General features: G+C 39.9%; 1 protein-coding gene across 6 annotated transcripts in view; it reads right to left on the bottom strand.

Moving 5' to 3' along the window:
* The window catches only part of DMD (dystrophin), a 1,286,665-nt gene that overhangs the window by 281,292 nt on the left and 981,714 nt on the right, over window positions 1–23,659 (bottom strand). For all 6 annotated transcript variants that reach the window (XM_087721810.1, XM_087721811.1, XM_087721815.1 and 3 more), the window contains exons 56-58: window positions 21,801–21,957; window positions 17,160–17,280; window positions 11,526–11,794 (exon numbers count right to left, since the gene is read on the bottom strand). In XM_087721810.1, coding sequence (XP_087577936.1) covers window positions 11,526–11,794; window positions 17,160–17,280; window positions 21,801–21,957 — 547 coding nt within the window. The remainder of the gene's footprint in view (window positions 1–11,525; window positions 11,795–17,159; window positions 17,281–21,800; window positions 21,958–23,659) is intronic.

The following is a 23,659-nucleotide window of genomic DNA, read 5'->3' as shown; positions in this document are numbered from 1 at the left end:
CCCCACTTCTCTCCAACGTGTCTGAAGCACGTAGGGGAATCGCTGCCCCGCTCAGGTTTCAACTTCAGGGGAGTGACTGAGCGAAGGAGGGGAGAAGAGGGGAGAAAAAGGGGTTTGTTGTAGAGTTGATAAAGCTTTAAGAGTTTGGTGGCGAGAGAATTCTGAATGGATCCCGAGTGATCGGGACTCGAAACAGCTCTATTACGTCCTGCTTTTTGTGTGGGAAAAGAGAGAGAAAGAGGGAGAGGAAAAAAGTTTTGGGAATGGCCGTAGCCTTCCTCATCAGGATCCTGGAGCGAAGCGTGGAGAACAACACAAAAAAAGTGTTGGGTTGGTTTTTTTTTGGATACTCTGATTTTCGTCTCTCTCGTTACTGTTTTCAATTCAATTCTTTTTTCCCCCAGTCTTTTTTTAAAAAACTGAATGCTTCTACCTCCACCCCTCCTTCGCCATCTGCCCAGAGGAGTTTTGTAGTGGAGGGAGGAAGAGGGTTTGAGGCGCGGGGATGGAGGTGGTCACCGCCGAGTCTCCCCGCCCGGATTCCGGTGGAGAAAAGAGGACAGGGGTGGGGTGGGTGGGTGGGGGGATTGGCTGGCCAAGACGGCGTAATCCCCCGCTTTCCAAGCTCGCAAAGAGCACGAATCTCTCCAACTCTTTCTTGCTCTAAGTATTTTACACTGAGGTTTTTAGCTCCAGCATCCCTGTTTTTAAAATGCTGAAGACCCATCCTGATCCCTCCAATGGCGTTCCAGATAATGAAATATGCAGGGCATGTTGTAGTAAAAAAAAAAAGTTGCCAATTATCATGGTTGAAACAGGATCTGAATTGTAGAACTCCAATTTGCTTGGCATAATGTTTAAAGGACTTTGATTTGAAGAGAAGAGATTTCAGAGGAAGAAATGGCTATGGCTTCAGAGGAACAAGTGGCAGCCTCAAGTTACATGAGCTCGCCATATGTCATACCTACATGCTTGCAAATTCTTTTATTTATTACACCAAAGACCCAGCTAGGAAAAATGATAACACATGGAATCCTTTAGTGAATGCTATGCAGCAGTATGTGTATCAAAAGCATAGATTTACAGGAGCTTAGTAGAAACGTGCTGTAGTACTAGTGCAAATCAAAAGCAGAAGAATTTATCCTTGAGGATCTTTACTATTTTCAGCCTCTTCCCTCTTCAAGCTTCAGAATTTAAGGAAAGAGAGAGGGAGAGGGAGAGGGAGGGAGGGAGGGAGGGAGGGATATATATATATATATATATATATAGATAGATAGATAGATAGATAGATAGATAGATAGATAGATAGATAGAGCACAGGAGTGGGGATTTTCTAAAAGTCCCATTGAATCCAGAGGAGAGAGAGAGAGAGAGAGAGAGAGAGAGAGAGAGAGAGAGAGAGGGAGGGAGGGAGAGAGAGAGAGAGAGAGAAAGAGGGAGTGTGTGCACAGGAGTGGGGATTTTCTAAAAGTCCCATTGAATCCAGAGAAGGGGAGGGAGAGAGAGAGAGAGAGAGAGAGAGAGAGAGAGAGAGAGAGAGAGAGAGAGAGAGAGAGAGAGAGGGAGTGTGTGCACAGGAGTGGGGATTTTCTAAAAGTCCCATTGAATCCAGAGGAGGGGAGAGAGAAAGAAAGAGGGAGTGTGTGAGGTGGGGGGATTTCCTAAACCCCATTGAATCCAGAGGAGGGAAGAGAGAAAGAAAGAGGGAGTGTGTGAGGTGGGGGGATTTCCTAAATCCCATTGAATCCAGGGGAGGATTGTGTGTGTGTTTGTGTGTGTGTGTGTGTGTGTGTGTGTGAGAGAGAGAGAGAGAGAGAGAGAGAGAGAGACTATCACTAAGTATTGTAGCTTATGATTCTTGATGAATGTATTGTATTTTATTTTTTTTATGTACACCAAAGACAAATTCCTTGTGTCCAATCACACTTGGGTAATAAACTATTCTACTCTACTCATTTCTATTTCAATTCTAATTTCAATTCTCTCTCTTGAAAATGTAAGCTAGCTTTAGCTTTCAAACAGTTCATTTAGTGACCAAAGTTACAACGGCATTGAAAAAAGTGACTGATGACCATTTTTCACACTTAGCGACCATTTTTCACACTTAGCGACCGTTGAAGCATCCTCATGGTCACGTGATCAAAATTTTGATGTTTGACAACAGATTCATATTTATGATGCTTTCAGTGTCCTGGGGTCATATAATCGCCTTGTGTGGCCTTTTGACAAAATATAAAAATTTTAATCAAGCCCCCCTCCCCCATCAATGGTGTCCCTCTTTACCAATCTGAAAATTTGGTCACCTTACATTTGTGGCACATGTGCCTCTGTGAAAGTATGTGTCTGCAGTCAGTTGTATCCTTCCTGCATCGGGATCTGGATCCTTCATGGGTTCTTTTAAATGCCATCCCGATTCCCTCCAAGAATTGGCACTTAACTCAAACTACCAGAGCAACCCTCACACTTTTTGTGCTGTTAATAGGCCAATCAGGAATAACAAAAGATAAACACTGCCAGAAAGGAATCTGTCTATGTTAAGGTATTTGACTGAGTTTTACAATGTAGTTAGATTATATGACTAAAGTAGTTATAATATTAAGAGCGTTGGCTTAAAAGTAAGAGAAAGAGTGACAAGTAGAAAGTCATGATTTTAACTTTCCTGTGGCCGTTGTGTATTTGAGGGGATGCAAAGGATTTTCTAGCTTGGACCTGAGGCAACCGGGCAGAGAAACAAACCCCCGGAGAGAAAATTCCACACAAACACTTTCTCCCTCCCTCTCTCTCTCTCTTTCTCCTTTCCCTTCATCTGATTGCAGTGATGTGCGCTGAGCTTCATGGCTGTTGAGGCAAGCGTGAAAGCCTGGCTGAAGCCCCGGCACCGCGTCCGCCATAGAGTGGGACTGGGACCCGCTCTATGGCGGACGGCGCCGGGACTTTAAAGTCCTGCCACCGGGGCCCTGCTGCCACTTTAAAGCCATGCCCCCGGGCACCAACTGCTCCAATGAGGCTTCCAGCTCCATCCCAGCAGGCGGAGAGGGCGAGGGAGGACTGGAGGCGACGGGCGGGCGGGCGGGCTCAGCAGTGCCGCTGCACCAGCAGAGCCAGCCTGAGGGACGAGGGGCGGCCGAGCCTCCGTGGCGGCAGGGCCCTGGTGGCAGGGCTTTAAAGTCCTGCCGCTGTCCACCATAGAGCGGGACCGGGTCCTCCCTTCTACGACTCACCCAGCCTTCGCGAACCGATTGCTGACGGAGGGGAGAGAGGACAGGAGAGGTGCGCTGCCCTCTGGGCCAGGCGTGTCGGTCTCCTGTTGCGGGCTGTAGCTCCGCCTTATGCGGGCTGGGCACTGGAAGCCGGCTGGCGCCCAACAGCCAATGGCCAAGTGGCCCCAGGAGCGGCTCCCAGCCGGCGGCTGAGGTTCGGCTGCCCCTCGTCCCTCAGGCTGGCTCTGCTGGTGTAGCGGCACTGCTGAGCCCGCCTGCCTGCCCGCCCGTCGCCTCCAGTCCTCCCTCGCCCTCTCCGCCTGCCGGGATGGAGCTGGAAGCCTCGCTGGAGCAGTCGGTGCAGGCGCACATCTTCAAGATCATCGTCATTGGGGACTCCAACATGGGCAAGACCTGCCTGACAGTCCGCTTCTGCAGCGGCACCTTCCCCGCCAGCACCAAGGCCACCATCTGCGTAGATTTCAGGGAGAAGGCAATGGAGATCGCCGGGGGGCACATCAAGCATGTCCCGCTGAATGGCCGGCCCGGAAGGCATGCCGGCACTTTAAAGTGCATATCGCCTCGGCCTGCCATACAGCGAAGCATGTCCTGGTTTGTGGCGGGAGGCACGCTGACACTTTAAAGTGCATGTCGCTGCCCCGGCCATACAGCAGGGTGGCAGCATGCACTTTAAAGTGTCAGCGTGCCTCCTGGCCACAAACCAGGACATGTTTCACTCTATGGTGGGCCGAGGTGGCATGGCTTTAAAAAATAAAAAATAAAAATAAATGTGCCAGCCCGCGCGCCAACACACACACACATAATATAAATAAATTACAATTACTTACATTACAAATAATTTTGAATTTCTCCCCCCTGCCCCTTCCTCTGACCCACATACCTTCCAGCTGCATCAAAAATGCAAGATTTGGTCTAGCCAGGGCCAGGCAGGCTAGGATAGTTGCTGCTAGAGTCACCACATGAATGACTCTGCTTAACTGTTTAAAAAAAACTCTAAACAGTGCCCTCTGCAGGAGGAGGGTTAGGGCTAGGGTTAAAGAATCACATGCCTCCTTTGCATAAGGAATTTTTTGGCTTTTAACCCTTGGTTAACTCTGAGCAACGGTTAAAAGGCAAAAAATTCCTTATGCAAAGGAGGCCCAAAGTTCTCTCGCCTCCCCCTACAGTTATCACTAAGCAGACTCAGAGTCACTATGACTTGGAGTCTGGCAACAACTACATTGGCCTTTTTAATTATTTTAAAAATTCTTTTCTTTTCCTCATGAGACTAGTGAGGCCCCGCCTCCCCTGACTGCACGTCCCTGTCTGATTGGCTGGTGGTATACTGTCACCTAAGCCCAAAAGCCCAGGGTGAACAGTGTTTCTCCCAAAAGCCCATGAGGAAGGGCCTGGAACTAAAGAGGCAGGGTCCCATTGGCCAGCACAAACAGCTAGGTCCTAACAGCGGAGGCGAGATGGCGCAGTGGTTAAATGCAGCACTGCAGGCTACTTCAGCTGACTGCTAGATCAGCAGCTCAGCGGTTCAAATCTCACCGGCTCAGGGTTGACTCAGCCTTCCATCCTTCCGAGGTGGGTAAAATGAGGACCCAGATTGTTGTTGGGGGCAATATGCTGACTCTGTAAACCGCTTAGAGAGGGCTGAAAGCCCTATGAAGCGGTATATAAGCCTAACTGCTATTGCTATAACTGCTATTAGAGGTTAATGGCTGGGGGTGGAAAACTGGGGGTGAAAAAGGGGCAGCAAAGGGTAGCAGAAGAAGTCCCATTCTGTTTCAAAAGCAGGGGAAAAGATGAAGGTGCATAAAAGTGTATATATCATGTATTTTTCTTAGAACAATTAGCTGAACTCTACCTTGTTTATCATTATTTTAGGTAGTAATTTATCAAATAAAAAACACAATGTGCAAAATTTGCAATAATCTTTATATTTTGGTCAATTGTAAATTCAAAAAACAGAGGTGAATTTGTGGTATGAGATCATTTCTCAAATGAAGCAACTCAGTGAAACAGAATCTTTATAATTGGCATTATATCTTTGGAAAATACAGCTGATGTGAAAATGCTAAATTTATATAACGTGCTCTGTATGTAGGGTATTTGCAATTCATAGCATCTAATTCTTAATCAAGCTTATAATTAATATTTCATAAATGGAAATACTTGTTGAAATCCACTGTATTTATTAATAAACTCTTATTAATTGTATTAATCAATGTTCTCATTGGACAGTAGGGAGTTATAAAAATGACTTTATATCCAAGGTGCTCCCATATCTACAAAACATATGAAAAGAAAAATCTGTTTTTTTTGTTAAGTATCCATAAACAGGCAGGTGCAAAAGTTATCCTCAGGGAAAGACAAAGAATATTTCCCAGGTTTGATCTATGACGTAAAAGGTACATGAGTCAGAAAATATGCTTGCAGAATGGCTGGGAATGGGCTTGCTCAAGCACTTTATGTAAACACTGATAGTCCTTAACTTACAACCATTTGCTTAACAACTGTTCAAAGTTATAGTGGTGCTGAAAAAAGTGATTTAAGATTGATCTTCAAACTTATAAACTTTGCAGAATGCCTGCAGTCGTGTGCTCAAAATTCAGGCACTTAGCAACCAGCATGTATTTATGATGGTTGCAGTGTCCTGGGATCAAATGATTGCCATTTATGACCTCTTCAACTTGCTTCCAACAAGCAAAGTTAGTGTAGGAAACTGGATTCACTTAACAACCATGGCAGTTTGCTTAACAACTGTGACAAAATAGGTCATAAAATTGGGTACAACTCATTTAATGACTGCCCCATTTAGCAATAGAAGTTCTGATTCTAATTGTGGTTGTAAGTTGAGGATTACCTGTATAGTTTTAATAGATTGTAGTAATGGTATTGTGAAGTTTCCAAAGGATGACCTAATTAATTTATGAGCCTTGAGATAAAGTTCAAAAGAAATCAGTTCATTGATTAGGATCAACATTTTGGCATGTTCTTCTGTGGAGCCGAAACTGATTTCCACTTAATTGCATTTGAACATTACCCCTGTATCCCCTCCCCTCTGTCTGTGTCATAAATCACATCCACCAACAAGGTGCCTACAACAGGCTATGAACATGCGCATTTCACACACTAGCTGTAGGAATATGAGACTTGACACTGGCCAAAGGTATGCATGGAATTCTCCTCCCTTCCCCCCTTTTCCTATGTCGACTTGATAGTATTCATGGAAACGCTTTATAAGTTGACATCTGGCTCCCCTCACTTCCTGAAAGCAACCTGTGTAAAACAAAACAATTTGAGTATAGGTGTATAACTTAGGGATACGTCCCTCCCCCAGGCTTGCCTGGATTTTTTTCATGGAATTTCACTATAAGGCAATCAGGCTGGATATTTCTACTTTTACCCAAGATGCCTCTGATAGGTTGTAGCCCTTCCACTTGATTAAGTATTGGAGTTGTCTCCCATGGCACCTCAAATCAAGGACTCGTTGAACTTCATAATGGGTTTGGCCCCCTATGACCACGGGACCTGGGGGCTCCCGGGGTAGTGGTCTCAGACTGGATCTGATCACAAGCTTTAAGAGGCTACTATGAAACGCTGGGTGCATCTTCCCCAACAATCGAGGCAGTTTCAATTGCACTGTGACTGGGTTGATGATCTTTACTATGGGGAATGGTCTCATAAAGTTTGGCCCCAGTTTCTTGCTAGGCAGTTTTAATCTCAAATATTTTGTGGAGAGGTAAACCTTCTCTCCCACTTGGAATGGCCGTTACGGAGCTCGGTGTTTATCTGCCTGTTTCTTATAGGTTTGTGCTGCTTTAGCTAGCAGTTTTTTGACTTTCTCCCAGGTTGCTTTTAGCATTGACATCCACTCAGTCAAGCTGACTGAGGAAGGGGGATCCCTTGGATACTCAGACATTGGGACAAAGTCCATGCCGCTCACTGCTTTGAACGGTGTTAGTCGTGTGCGGCTGTGAACAGCATTATTGTTAGCAACCTCAGAGAAAGACAGAAGGTCTGCCCAATTGGACTGCTGATAGTTCACGTAGCACCTCAGGTACTGCTCTACCATGGCATTCAGTCTCTCTGGTGCCCCATTGGTTCTTGGATGAAAAGCTGAACTAAGACCCTGAGATGACCCAATAGACTGTAAGAACTCCCTCCAGAACTTAGCAGTGAACTGACCCCTCTGTCTGAAATAATTCTTCGAGGTATTCCATGCAATCGGTAGATATGAACATTTTAGCCAGCTTGTGAGCTGAGGGTAGTCCGTTGCAGGGTATGAAGTATGCCTGTTTGGAGAACAGGTCTATTACAGTCCAAATCACTGTGTTTTCCCCACTTTTCGACAACTCTACTATAAAGTCCATTGCGATCTTCTCCCACGGCCTCTTTGGCTCTGCTACTGTTTGAAGCAGTCCGGGGGTGGGGTGGGGTGGTGTTTCCATGTCGTCTCTTCATTGTGGTGCAGATGGTGCACCTTTTCATGTAACTATCCACATCTGATGCCACTGAGCCGAGGTAGTGCAGTGGTTAGAGTGCAGTACTGCAGCCACTTCAGCTGACTGTTAGCTGCAGTTCGGTGGTTCAAATCTCACCGGTCAAGGTTGACTCAGTCTTCCATCCTTCCGAGGTGGGTAAAATGAGGACCCAGTCTGTGGGGGCAATATGCTAACTTTGTAAACCGCTTAGAGAGGGCTGAAAGCCCTATGAAGCGGTATATAAGTCTAACTGCTATTGCTATTGCTATCTTTCTTTATGCCAGACCACCAGAATTGCCTCCGGGCTAAGTGTACAGTCTTTAGGAACCCAAAACGGCCTGCCAGTTTGATGTTGTGACTCCTCTGGAGAATTAGGGTATGTAGGGATTCTGGGATGTAGTTTCATCCCCTTCCATGCAAGGTCATCTCTTTTCATCAAGATGTGTTGGTTGTTTTGGAACCAGGGGTCTGCTAGCAGTTCGGTTTTTAGCCTTGTGGTTAGGTTGCTTGCGGGTTGGTCTTGCTGGTCTCCGCATTGCCGCCTGGTGGTTGCTTGGGCAGCGGTTTGAGTAGAGGGAATTATGGCATCCAGTACGTGCTCCCATTCGCATTTGTACTGAGGCATGCAGAAGAAGACATCAGCTAGAAAGTTCCTCCCCACTGGAATATGCTATGCTTTAAAACAAAATCAGTATTGAGCCCATCAGACTTGTTTGGGTGGGGTCCTAAGTGCCTCCAGTTTTTTGTGGTCTTTGAACTGGTTTCTGGCCCCCTTCCAACAGGTGTCTCCAGGTTAGCAGTGCCTACCTCACTGTGAAAGCCTCCTTTCCCACGTGGCTTATCGTCTCTCTGTGTCTGCGAGCTTGTGGGAGGTGTAGGCGCAGGTTATAAGTTTCCTTGGTTGTTTCTTTGGAGTAGCACCACTCCCACTGCCATGTTGCTGGCGTCTCCCTGGATCATGAAGGGTTGCTCGGGGTCAGGATGCTTCAGCACCAGCTCCTTTGCAAACATTTCTTTTAGTGTTTCAAATGCCTCTTGACAGGTTAGGTCCCACTGTAGGGGTTGTCCTGGACGAGGTTTCATTCCTGGACTCCCTGTCTTCAGTAGGTCTGTCAGGGGTTTGGCAATCTTCGCAAAGGAGGGGATGAATTGCTTGTAGAAGTTCGTGAACCCTAGGAAGCTTTGTAGCTGTCTGAGGGTGCGAGGAGGTTGCCAGCCTAGGATGGCTTGTACTTTGGCTGGGTCCATCTCTATTCCCTCATATGACACTCGGTAACCCAGGTAGTCTAACCGTGCACAGTGGAATTAGCATTTTTTTAATATATATTTTTATTTTCAAAACAAACATACAAATCCTCCTTCTTTACATACTGTAGAAAGTGTATCAGTTGGTTACAAAAGGCTTTTGTGTATCTCTTCCACCGTCATCAAATATAATTCATATTAATTCTAATAACTCAAATATTTATTAGATTACCATCATCATACCTCCACTTTTATTTGACTATAATTATTTAAACATCTTTCATCATAAAATATACTAAGATTTAATACATAACCACATGCTGGCATTTCATTTATTTATTTATAAAATCCTCCATTAACATTAAATCCTCATATCCTGTTTTAGCTAAACATCCATAATATTTAATACCAAAATGTTCGAATCCTCCATGTATATAATTTATTATCATTATCCTTTCTTTATTTAACTATATCCTATATCATAACATTTTCCCTCTATTAGTTAAAACTTAGCTGTGTCTAATTTTGTTCTTTTTATTGTTATTGTTAGTAATAACCTTTATATATAGTCCACAAGTATTTCTAACCTTCATATCCAATTATTACTTATCATAACAGCTCAACATTGTAAACATTACTATCATTATCAATTTTTATCAATTTTTATTTAACTATACCTATTATCACTGAATTTAACTAAGTTTAGCTAGTTTTAAATTATACTCTTCCATCTATCAACCTGTATCTCTCCAATAGCAAAACAATCTTATGTCTTCTGCCATTTGTGGATCCAGTCCTCCAAACATCTTCTTAAACAAATCTGTATGGACTCCTCTTAGCAACTCCTTGTTTATAGTATCTCTCATATAATATTGATGCCCTCCTTCTGTTTCCTTTTTCAGCTTGTCTTTAATTATCAGCAATGTTATCAAATATTTTGCAAATAGTATTTCATAGTCCATAAATTATTTAATGCTTTCTTCTTCTTCTATGTCCTGTCCTTTGAAATAAATTTTCTTTCCATTTAATTCCTCTTCCAATATTCCACTCTTTCCTCCTTCAGAAATAAACCAATTGCCATGAATATAAACAGGCTCAATCTCTTTATATTCGTCTTCCATTTCATTTTTTTGAATTTCAATCTTCTTATTTTGTGTTTGAAGAACATCCTCAGTTTTTTTCATCACATTTCATTGCCAAATGTGCTCCAGTCTGCATCTCTTCCCTTCAACAGGTTCAGATGTCCCCCCCTTCTCTTTTGGGCGGCATGATGGCCGCTCATCAGCAAGGGTGGTACGTCAAAATCCTCCCTCTGTTGCTCTATTGCACTCTCCAGGGATTCCATCTGGGGCTTTGGGAGCCTGGCTTGTGCCCAGTCCCACCTCCAGTCCCCCCTTGCCAGTTCGCTTGAGACCCTTCCCTGTATCTGTGGACTAGGGTAAGGGAACTCTATTTCAGCTGCCTTAAGGGCTAATTTCCACCAGTACTCATTCTTTCTTGCTTCTGCTGCTGGGAAAGGCATCCCCGCTTGACTGTTTGGAGTTTTGATGTCTGGAGCTAGCCGCATACCTCCAGCTGCAATCAGTCTCTCTCTCCAGCCATGGTTGCCTGATTTTCCCCCAAGCACCCAAAATTGGGGGAGTGCTTGGAGAGCCCTGGATTTAGGAAACCCAGAAATCTTGATAGATTTTAAGTCAGTTTCGGCTCTCTGTGAAGTTTCCAAAGGATGACCTAATTAATTTACAAGCCTTGAGACAAAGTTCAAAAGAAATCCATTCATTTATTAGGTTCAACATTTTGGCATGTTGTTCTGTAGAGCTGAAACTGATTGCCGCTTAATTGCATTTGAACTTTACCCCTATATCCCCTCCCCTCTGTCTGTGTCATAAATCACATCCACCAAAAAGGTGCCTATGGCAGGCTATGAACATGCGCATTTCACACACCAGCTGTAGGAATATGAGACCTGACTCTGGCCATCTGGCCACACCCACAGAACCCATAGTAAAAATATTTGAATCCCACCATTGATTACAGTGGCAAAGAGTGCACTGTTGCAAGAACTGAAGGACCAAGTTAGGATAGATCATCAAGAAGAATATATTTATGGCTGCTAAGAGTTGTCAATTACTTTGCATCAATAATCTATCAATTAATCTATTAATTAATTAATGTAAGTAGTATAGAAATGAAAGCATTTTCTTACACCCTATGAATAATTAGCCCACAAATTAACTATAATTTTGCTTGCATTTGGTAATTTTTCCATAATGTATATATAAAAAATAAATTAGGCTACATTAACAAATGAAGTTTCCTAAACTTCATAAACAAATGAAGTTTCCTAAAAAATAATTAAAATAATTTGACATATAAAACTGAATGCCTTTGGAATTTTTCACTATCCTACATTTTAAGGCACAACTAAATTATTTAAGATAGCAGTAATATATGTTTATTTATATTTTATCTCAATATTCAATGTGATTAATTAAAATAATTATGAATTCTCTCTTGCTGTTGAAGCTACAGCAGAATGTTAAATGTATCTTAATGCAAACATCACTGAACAAAAATACCAATTTACCTTCAGTTTTTCAAGATGATCCTGCAGTGAGTCAATGAGCAAATCCCCAACTGGCTGCCAGGACTCTTTGATTGTTTCTGCCTGATGCAGCTTTAGATCGAAATCATCCATTGCCTCATGAAGCTCTTGTAGTCGTTCAAGGGCTTCATCAATCTTTTTTTGCCAGTCGGCAGATTGTAGATTCAATTTATCCCATTCTGTTTTAACATCATCTGCCTGCTTCTTTAGGAGTCGAGTCACATTCTGGACTCTTTCACCCGAAGACAGCTCTAAAAGTGAAGCACATAGATAACATAAATAAAATTTAAAAACAAAATCTCAATTTTTTTTATTATTAACAGGCAAAAATTAACACCAAAAAACTAAAGAACTTATAATTGACTTCAGGAGGAAGAGAGATGTACATTTACCATTGTACATAAATGGTGAGGAGGTGGAGAGGGTTGGTAGTTCTAAATTTTGGGCATTTATATCTCAGAGGACCTCTCATGGACTGTGAATGCTAACATGCTTGTGAAGAAGGCACAGAAGAGGCTCTACTTCCTGAGAATACTAAGGAAGATAAATCTATCTCAGCATCAACTTCTGTCCTACTATCACAGCACTATTGAGGGTGTCCTGACATATGGCATTCTTGCATGGTATGGGAGCAGCTCTGCAGCGGACAAAAAAGCTCTACAGAGAATCATTAAAACTGCCCAGAATATCACCGGGCTCCAGCTACCAGCCCTGGATGACATCTTTGCATCTTGCTGTTTGAGGAAGTTGCATAACATTCTCAGAGACTCTTCCCATCCTGCTTACAATCTTTTTAGACCGTTGCCTTCTGGTAGAAGATACAGAACAATTAAAACTAGGACCACATGTTTTCTGAATAGCTTTTATCCCAGAGCTATAATTGTACTCAACAATAAACTAAAGGGCCACCATCAGTGAGCTATTGGACAGCCCTACTTAGTCTGTTGTATGGATGTTTGGGTGGTTTACGGCTGGGGTAGTTTTTGGTGGTAGTGAGGTGTTTGGGGATTGTTATGTGTGTTGGGCCTGAAGTCTGGGTGTTATGTGAATTTCGTTATATGTGTAAACTGTGTATATACGTACAATAACAATAAAGAAAAGCAAAATATTTGTCTTATATCCGTGGCACTGGCTCAAATTGAGTAGTATCATGGGATTGTATCCGTGGCATTAAGTCCACCTGAGTGGCATTATGGTCACCTATTTCCATATACTTGAAACAATATTAGATTAGGAGACAACAGGAAGTGCTCCAGCTGGACAGATGTGGGAAATGTGGGCTCTTAAGAGTCTCACATGAACCCTGTCTGACAAACCATCTCCGAAGATTCTTTTGAATTTGAACCCTCACTGAAGGTGGAGGTGAAGAAGGGCAGCATTTCATCAGACCCTGAGAGAAGCAACTGATCTCTCATGGGTTAGAGATTTGCCTATGAATCAGAGTTGGGGCGGCAGCCTTCATGGCTGACAAGATGCTGGACTTTTTGTCAAAATAAGTTTGGAACAGGCGGAGACCAGGAGAGATAACAGGCCTGGTAAGAGAATTTATCTAACCCACAACTATAAATTAAAACTGGAAAAGGCAAAGGAGTTTGGAGAACATAAATAATACTGCTGGTCAGATCGGGACTTTTTCTTCTTAAAAGAAAAGCAAGAAAGGAAGGCAGAGGGTTGTAACACCAGCCTCCCGGAAGTTCTTTGTCTGCGCTTTTGAACAGAAGAACACAAAACAAAGCAGCTACAAACCCATATAATTATAAAGGCTAAATTTGGTTTTGGATCTTAAACAGGAACCAATATTTTTACTTTGTTAAAAGTAAAAACAGCTAAAATAATCAAGAAAAAAAAGCACATCTTCTTTTGAACCAACTCAATATAAACTCTAATTTGGTCTCAGCTATCAAATAGAAAACAAATATTTTGATCTCTTTTTCTCTGATAACGGATAATCCAACTTTGACTGTGTGAGAAGTTTCAACTAATCAACTACTATAAATCAGAAGCTGCAAGAGCAGGAGACAAAAGAGACAGTACCTAGCTCTTTATAAGTTTGTTCTAATTGATATGTTTTAAGCAGCTGTGGCTGATCAGAGACAGAAGGTAACAGGGGAAAGATTTACAGAGATAAGAACTGGACCAATGCTAAGGGTTTTTTTCCTTTTCTCTTTTTTCTTCCCTCCTTCATTGTTTTATTTTATTACAAAGATTAAGATGGCCCTGGCTTCACTTCCGGTCCCACAATAGCTAAAATTTAAGGTGGACCAGAACTCAAAATAAGACTAACTGAAATCTTGGAACTGGATATTAAGGAAGAACAAAAGACCAAGATGGCTCCCACCGTTCTCCCCTATAGCAGTGGATGTGAACAAATTTAAGGTGGACCAGAACTTTGAACTTTATAGCTAATTCTAACTTTGGAACTGGACATCATGGAAAGCTGGGAATGTGAAGAATTGTGTGATATTATAAAAAATATGCATAAATCACTAAAATAAATAAAATCAAGCCTAAATAGAATTCTGAACCCAGAGAAGCAGAGATCTAAAGATAAGGTGACCAGACATCCCGATTTCAGCGTGACAATTTATGCTTTATAACAATTTTTCCCGTTTCCCGCCATGTTTTAAAAAAGTCCCGATCATTTTCTGGCTTCATGTTGAAAGCCCAGTGGATTTGCTTAAGAAATCCTAACCGGGGCAAGACAAAAGACACCCTGTCTAAATTCCCTCTCTCTCTCTGTCTCAGTACTTTCATTGAAGATATTAAAACATTAAAGCAACAAAACGGACCTCCCCCCGCCCCCCCCACACCGGTTTTTACCTTATTTTATAAGAAAAAAATGATCTAGTACCATAGAGCTGCAGGAAATGGCTAGAGAGGTTACTTGCTGGATTTTACGGAGGGGAGGGGCACAGAGGTTGGAGGACTGCTCTGAAAAATGGTGGCATTTTTCCCTGACTAATTTCACCATTTCAATTTGCTCAGTTCTTTGTATTAACATCTACATCATTCTGGATTTACTTGGAGTGCAAGCCTGCTGGTAAGTGGGTTTTTTTCTTTTATTTTTTAATGTATTTTAAAATAATATTTTATTTATTGTGCATAGGATTTATCAAAATAGTTTTATTCTGTGTGGATTTAAGTTAAGAACTCCCTGTTATTAAGCTTTCCTCAATTAATCTCTGAGTAGATTCCCACCAACTTCAAGATCCCAAGGGCACATCTTGGAAGCTACACCTTTGCTTAGTTTATAGATGATGCCTTTCCTTAAATATGAAAATAAATACATTTATTGTTCAAATGTGTACATCTCAATAGAAATGACTCTCAGGGGTGACAACAATCCACTAAAATAATAATATAAAACAGTAATTACAAAAACAGGAGCAACTGTTATGAAAATTATTATTAAAAAATAAAGAATAAAAATGGAGTTATTAAGTATATTAATTGCAGCAACCACAATACAATACCTCGGTCCTTCTTTTCATTAAACTAGACATACCCAATTCCAAGGAATTAAAAGACGCTTGCTCCTGGGGAGGAAAGCTATGGCAAATCTAGACAGCATCCTAAAAAGCAAGGTGACCAGATTTTCAGTAAAGAGGGACACCTTTGACTGGGGGTGGGGGCTTGATTAAAATTTTTATACGGAGCAACAAAAATTTTCATACAATGCAAAAATAGTATTGTAATATTTTTTTTATTTCAACATAACTACAATTTACAAATATAAATTGTAACTGTTGCCAAACATCAAAATTTTGATCACGTGACCATGAAGATGCTGCAATGGTCGCTAAGTGTGAAAATGGTCGCTAAGTGTGAAAAATGGTCATCAGTCACTTTTTTCAATGCCATTGTAACTTTGGTCACTAAGCCCATTATATCACCTTTCTTGCCACAGTTCTTAAGTGAATAACGTTGCAGCATCCCCCCCCCCCCCCGGTCAAAGGTGTCCCTCTTTACCAATCTGAAAATCTGGTCACCTTATCTAAAGAGGAATTCAAAGAAGAAGGGGAGCAAAGGGGCAAGGGGGGGCAAGGGGAGCAACATAATGAAGGAGTAGAAACGGAGGGAAACAAAAGGCAGACAAAAGAGGTTAAAGCTGTTAGTGGTATAAGGAAAATTGAAGGGGGAGGCTTTGACCCGACAAAGAGAAATTAAGAAAAAACATATCCTTTTGGTGGTGGCCTAGGGAAAGTTGGGGAGAGTGGTGTGCTGAAGCAAAGAGAAGGGAGAGAGCAGGAGCAGAGAAATGGGACAAAAGACTTACTAGGAAAAAATCAGATAATCAGGAATTTTTATCTGGGAGAATATAAAACTAAGTTAAGGATTTTATCTCTAAATATGAGAGCAAAATGGAGTTGCTAATTGATTGAATGTAATAATGGAAAGATAATTAAGCAAAGATTGAAATATATGGAATATGGATAAATATGATATTGATATTGATGTGGGGAGGTTATAAAAACATGACAATAAAATGGAGTTGCTAACTGGCTGAATATAATAATGGAAAGACAACTAAACAAAAGCCAGAATTTATGGAATGTGAATAAATACTGACATGGGGAGGTTGTAAAGCAGAGGTTTGCTATTCACTTTTATACATGATAATTAAACTGAGTGGCAAATTGACTGGAAACAACAGAAGGATAACTAAGCATGGATTAAAACATATGAAACATGGATACACATAGAACTTTTAAGATGATGAAATACAGCGAGATGTTTAGCGTTTGCTATAGTATACAATAGATTAAGGGAATTGAAATGAATATTGAACAGCAAGGTTTGCCATTCACAGACAACTAAAGGTAACCTAATCCAAGACATAGAAAAATTGGAGAGGAAACATGAAATACACTTATAATGGGAAACTATTAAGACTTAAAGGCAGAATCACAAACTGGGGGTGTGTAAGGATGTATAATTATATAAAGATAATGATGAGAATACTTGGGAACTGTAACCAGATCTATATCTTGACCAAAATTAGGCGTGTGTGTGTGTAAAAGTACAATGACTATATATGTACACTGCTTTGTTCTATTTTTACTTTATATGTTTAAAATTAGATATGTATATTGAAAATGAACTATAAATACATCAACATAAAATGGAGCTTTGTAAAATGGAGACAGATAGCGGAGAGGGTAGGAGGGGGGAAGAGGAGGAGAGAAATGAGGAGTGGAAAGGAGAGAGAGGAGTAGGAGAGAGGAAGGGGGAGTAGAGAAGGGAAGGAGGACAGATAGAAGAAAGGAGGTAGGGAGGGGATGAGAGAGGGAGAAGAAAGTGAACACATAAATATAGTTTATGGAGTGCAGAAGAGCCAGTAACAGGTTTTTTTTCTTTTTTCTTTTGGGGAGTTGATTAGTTGGATTAGAAATATAAAGTATGCATTAATTTTATGTTTTATTCCTGATTCTAGAACCTTCTCTATGCCAAGGAATATGGATTTAGAATAATGATCAATAAATTACACATAATTGTACCTGATATTGCTATTCTCATAAATCTGCAAATTGATTACTGTTTACATTCTGTGTATTCTCCTTATTCTTGTCATATTAAACTTGCAAAGATTTAGAGAGATTGCTCTCTAGCATTTACCTCTCGGTTCCTGGTAAAACTTCTCCAGTCCTTCCAGAGGCTTTTCTGATATGAACATTCTGGCTGTTTCAAGTGCATTCAAGATAACAGGGTCTTTTGTTTTTAGTTCCCTCTTAAAGGCCTACACAAGAAAACAGTAAAAATATAAACTGAGATTTAAGTTGTTTTCATATCCTGATTATATATTTTCCTTTTGTCATTGAATGAAAAAGCAAAGAAAGGTTAAATGTTTTCATGTTCTTTTTAGTAAGTGAAAAGTAAATTAAAAAAATACCAAGATAGTTTGGTTAAATACATCCCTCCCAAAGACTTATGTTCTGGATTCAATCTTATCTGGCACATTGTATTCAATTGCCTAAACATTTACCACCACCCCCTCAAAGTAATAGTTCTCACTCCCTGGTCAAAGCATTTACTACTGATAAGGATTCTATCCCTGCCTGCAATTTCCTTGCACCTTAACAACAGAAATGGAAGGGATGGGGTAGAAGCTGGGGGGAGCGGGTGTTGTTGGGAGGGGCTGAGGAATCAAGCCAGCCATCTGAGCCCTATGAAAGTTCGTTCACTTCAAGGTCTTGTTATGGGAACTCTTTGAACAGCACAGAGTGTTTTTTAAAACACAAATAGTGTGTTGAATTGGCAATGGACAGTGGGAGGCCTCAAGGGGGAAAGGGGAACTTTACCTATGCAACTTTAGAATTGGCTTTACTTCATCTGTACCTATATGGATGTCAGTAAAATTATACTTTTGGCAAAATTATGTGCCAGGAGTTCCCCCCTTCATATGCTAATAGGATAGTTGACACTACAAGATAAATAACCAACAGACATTCTTACAACTTAAATATGTAAAGCTCAGAAGTGAGTTCCTGTACCGGTTGGTATGGGCTCATTGCACACATGCTTTGCAAAATGTATCATACTATACAAAATGTATCTTTAGGGTAACACACAGATAGTTTTGGTAAGAAGTCTGTTATTCAAATTGAAAATCAAATTAAAATGAGTTCAGATAGTTAGTATCAAATCAATTACAAGTACAACTGTGCCTTTTCAATCAGTTTTTAAAGAAATTGTTTGAGTTGACTGTAACTGCACATCTTCTCCTTTAAACAGATTGGGTGGGGGAATGCATACCAATTGTTAAGAGACATTTATTACATCCATTAAACATGTGGTCAAGTTCTACTTTGACATATTTATCAGCTAGGAATGTTTAAATAATGAATAATTCATTTTTTCACTTAGCTAGTCTGCAAGATTTATAATAACAAGTTATATGGTTACATTTCAGTTATCAGCCATAACATTGGCATACAAATGATAGCAGATCTGAATAACGCTATCCACAATGAATTAGGTGAACTGTTCCTAATGACTCTCATTTCTCTAATAAAATGCATAGCGCACAGAGTAGTATCCACTTTATCAATGCAGATATAATAAAGACATTGATCTAATCAATCTTTGCTATCTGGATTGTCATGAATTAGGCCTTCAATATTTTGATCTTGCAATTCAGCTGTTGTCCTAGCCCTTTCATCACTTTTACCTTGCTAATAAATTGAACAATCTATTTGGCTCTGCAAGAGGAAGAGGAGCAATTGTGTCAATACTTTTGCTGTGTCTTTATTTCATATTTCTATTCCAAAGAACAATATTGCCAAGAAATATTTTCAACTTCACAGATAAAAGGTTGAATGCTGAGTCCATCTTTGCAATGTCACTATAGGCTTTGAAATCTTAAAACAAGAATCATAAAATAATACCGCCTCAAAATGATTCCAATCTTTGAGGAGGGCAAAGGTTCAGCAAATATGATATCATTTACAGCAAGCTACAATGCATCAACATGAAGAAACACATGCTATGTTCACATAAATTCCAATACGTACTTGTGTCCAACATCAGATGAACATACCTAAGTCCTGTCAATTGTATTATGAAGTCATATGCCTTTCATCACATGACTTCATAATATGGTTGCCATGACTTATGTACCTGCTTTTAGTTACCCCCATTGCAGTTCAACATATATTTTTTATCATGCCTTAAAAAGTGGTCATATTAAGATGTGTAGTTCTTGGAAGGAGGAGCCAACGTCGCAATGTTACATCATGTGGACTCAACAGTCCGAATCCACCGATGACACTTTTGCCCATGGACAGTCCGGCAGGACCTAAACTGTCCCGAAGAGACGGTGACTAGGAAGACAAGACCTTGCTGGTCGCAGGAACATCGCAAAGTCCCTGATCGACCCAAGAGAAGAGCTTCCAACCGGCGGCAAAGAGGCAGCCTCCAGGCTGAACATAGTTGGAGATGGCTCCAGAAAAAAAAGAGAAATGAAAGTGTTCCATCTGGTGAGGATTTTTTTCTTTTCTTTTAGAGGATTGCCCTAAGAAACTTCTTAAGCGAAATCAGTCCTTTAAGTAAGAACAAAGCGGCGTATTTAATCCCTATTGGACTGCCTTAGAAAGTTTTTTGCTCTTGCCTGTAATGATGTTTTATGGATTGAAGTGATTGCACCGTTTCCTGTTTCTCCGCTTGAGGTGAAGGGACTGATCTTTTTTCCTCTATTTCTTTTTACTACTTTAACTTTTTTGGCTTAAATTAAAACTTTTTTTACTTTAATAAACTTCTCCTTCTACTTGTTATAATACCATATTAAAGATACTTAAGGAAAAAGTTGTTAAAATAGTTGAATCTGCCACTTGGAAGCCTAAGTCTGAAGTTTTTTTTCTTTTGCTGTTGTAACAATGTATCCTTTGTTCACTCCTATTTGACTACACTGACTTTGCAACAGAAGGGTTTATAACTTGTTTTTAAAACCTGGTAAAGACTCAAGGTCACAAATAGTGTGCTGATGGTGTGTGTGGAAAATATTTTGGCAAGAATTGGAAAAGGAAAGAAAAAGATTAGAACCCTTCTTCTTTGAAAACCATAAAAGAACATCTGCTTAAGATTTAAAATAAAAATAGATATATTCTTCAAAAATTTCTGACAGGCTAGAGTGGCAGAAAGTACCAAATTCCTTTCTTTGCATTTTCTTTATATTTCTTTTTACTTTAAAAAATGGATCAATATTCAGATGAAGAAAACTTGATAATTCAAAACATCTTGGCTGGGCTTCAAAACATCTCAGAAGGACTTGAGAGATTTGACAAGAAATGAGACAGACTATGGGGTATCACAAAAATAGATGATGGGGTTACAGCTCCAGAAATTAAAGAAGCGAATGAAAATATAGAAAACAAAGATAAGAAGTTAGATGAACTTAGTAATGGAGTAAACATGAGTGAAGGTGGAAAGAAGGGAAGCTGGAAAAGTGACTTTGATAATTTGGTGTTCCACCCCAAACTCCAAGATACAGGAGAAAAAGAAAGAGCGAAAAAGATGGAGTTAATAAGACAAATCTATCCAGAAATAAACCTGACAACCAAAGTTAAGCTTACATTAATAACAACTCAAGGACAACAAAACTACATGAGAGATATTTTAAGCTACAAAGTGTGGAGAGAAGTCTTAAACCCTGGAAAGGTCCTGGAAAGAGAATCGACACAACAGCTGGCGAGAGAGAAAAGACCATTTTGTTACTGGAAAGACACTGGTTAATAATGCTAGTTGATGGGGGGGGGAAAGCTAGTTAATTATTGATGATTAATAAGTAGAGATTTTAGTACTTTATAGACTGTTCTAGATTACCACTGAATGTTTATTCGTTAACATATAATTTACTATGATACCAGTAGTGAAATGATAACCTTAGTTAGGATAAATAACCAGGCCACAGAAATGCTAATGTATACTTTTGGTGATTGTTAAATAGAAATGTTAACATCTCTTAGATTGTCTTAGATGTTTAATGTTTATTTTCTTAGCACGTAATTAACTAATTTAGGATTGAGGGAAAAGTCCTATAAATCTTATTAATAAATCATTCTTTAAAGATGGCTATAAAGAGATAATATTGTATGGGCCTGTGGAGATGAGAGGTGAGATAAACAGTAAATAATTTTTAGTCAACTACAATAATAATAAAGAAATGTTAATGGATAATATTTAATGATACATACAGGTGTGTTATGGGGAGGGGGGAATGCTTAGATATCTTACTTAACTGAATTTGTTTTAGAATATGTTATAAAGGTGTAATGTTATTGGAGATCTATCGAAACTGCAAATGAATGCCAGTCGGTGGTTGTGTCTTTAAATATAAATGATTCTAGATAAAAACATGTTTAAATAATGGTAATTAAATGAGAATTGTGGTACAGGGATAGTAAAATACATAATTTTTCTTTCTTGACTTAAAATGTACAACTTGATTTGAATGAAGTATATGTAAGGATTGTGGAAGAAACGCATGGAATATATTTGTAACCAATCGATACGCTTTCTACAAGATGTAATAAAAGATGATTCTTTTTTGTGTGTTTTTGTTTAACTAAAACAATAAAAAAATTCTCAAAAAAAAGATCTGTTGTTCTTTACTTCTATTGCTCGAAGCATAATTAAACAAAAAGATATAGACACTATAATCTGAAAGATTATATTATCAACATAAAACCTGGGAAAATCAGTTAATAGTTTTCAATTTTTTATGTTTTTATATCTACTTCCAGATTTTTAAAAAAATCATACCCTATGGATATCATTCTGCTTTTGTACAGTGGGAAGATCATCACCAATTGGTGCCTGTTGCTTTAGCTCATCTTCTTTCAACTGTAGCCATGCCAGAAGTTCCTGAAGAGAAAGGTGTAGACGTCTCCACTGATCAGAACTGGCTTCTAGATGAGACCTGAAAAAGAGGTTCAGTTTCTGTGTTACAAATATTACCAAAAGCAATATCTTCCTTGATTCATATATGAAAAATAAAGACAATATGAAAAAGATGATTTCCAGTAAACCAGTAGTAAGGCACAATGTGAGATCAGAACTTTTACTATTTCTTTCCCCTCTATTTTTCTGAACTCATTTGAACATTTGTTAAAAGTTAAAATATAAGCTATATAATAGATGTTTTTCCATTTCCTTCCTTCCTCCCTCCCTTCCTCCCTCCCTCCCAAAAGTCACAAATATTGAGTACAAAAGTTAAAAAAGTAATGAGTACTGAGTACAAATTACAAAAAATTAATATAAAATTCTGCAAAAGTTATGCTCCATCTCTATTAAAATCAGCATAAACTAGCTTAAAAATTGCTGAAAGCTGCCCAACTGTCAGGTCTCTAAAAGTGATACAATGGTCAAACTGAAAATCGGAACATGGTTCTAGAACAATACCTAAGATGTTTCATTAATTTTCAACAGGACAACTGGGTTGATCTTTTACCTTTTGCAGAAGTGGCCTTCAATAACGCTGTGCAGTCAAGCACTGGTTCACCCCTTTTAGAGCAGCAACAGGCCAGGATTTCAACCCCATACCTGAACTACCCACAGAGGAACCCACCATCCCCTCACTAAAAGAATGGATGGACAACCTATGAAACACATGGCCAGTGGTAAGATTGGTGTTTCAGGAAGCTAGAAAGGCTTTTAAAACTCAAGCTGACAAAAAAAGAGTAGATCCCAAACCCTTCCATGTTGGAGATAGAGTATACCTATCGACAAAATTCCTGCAACCATCAAAGTCGTTGCAACCATCAAAGAAATTAGGGTCACATTTCCCCAGACCTTTCCCAATCACCAAAGTTATCAGCCCAGTAACAGTAGAATTACTCCTGCCAAAGACACTGAGGAAAGTCCATCCAGTATTTCACATTAGTTTACTCAAACGAGAAGTAATCTCACAACTCAGACCACCTGCACCTACACCTCCTGTTCCTATCATGATAGAAGGCAAACAACATTTTGAAATTAAGGAAATCCTGGACTCTAGGACCCACAGGGGGAAACCCAATACTTAGTTGCTTGGAAGCACTTACCTTCAGCCCAAAATGAATGGGTAGAGAAACATCATGTTAGGGCCCCTGCCCTATTGAAAAAATTTCACTCCCAATACCATGACAAAACTTGTTAAAATACAATGATGCAATTTATTTTCCTATTTTTTCACAGGTGAATCTCTCCTTTTTCTAAAGAATGGCAGCATGTCAGATCCCTAAAAGTGATACTGCCATTCAATTTGGAGGAGGGGAGCCTCGGAATTAAATAATTAGCTACATCTGAAACAACTGAGTTTTACAACTTTACAACTGGTTTCCTGTCACTGGGAGACTGAAGGTCCCAACATTTCTGGAGGGATGTTTATGGTAGCCATGTGGGATATATAATTTTGATGTCTAACTAGAGATAGCCATGGGAACTTGTGCTTTATTGACTCCCAGGGCAGAAGAGTTAAGGAAGCATCTTCACACTTGTGTATTGGTCAGAATCTGCATTTGGACAAAGGGGAGGGGTCATTATCAGCTTAATCCCATTTGCATGGCCTAAAGGTTTTCAGATGCTGCTTTGCTTCTAATGTTTTCCATCCTGATTGATTAAAGGTTCTTTTTGAAATAATC

Source organism: Thamnophis sirtalis, unplaced genomic scaffold, assembly GCF_051295495.1.
Source record: "Thamnophis sirtalis isolate CommonGarterSnake01/CBP01778 unplaced genomic scaffold, rThaSir2_p1.2 scaffold_8, whole genome shotgun sequence".
Lineage (NCBI taxonomy): Eukaryota > Metazoa > Chordata > Lepidosauria > Squamata > Natricidae > Thamnophis > Thamnophis sirtalis.
Note: the sequence above shows the minus strand (reverse complement) of the source record. Positions and strands in the feature narration are given on the sequence as shown.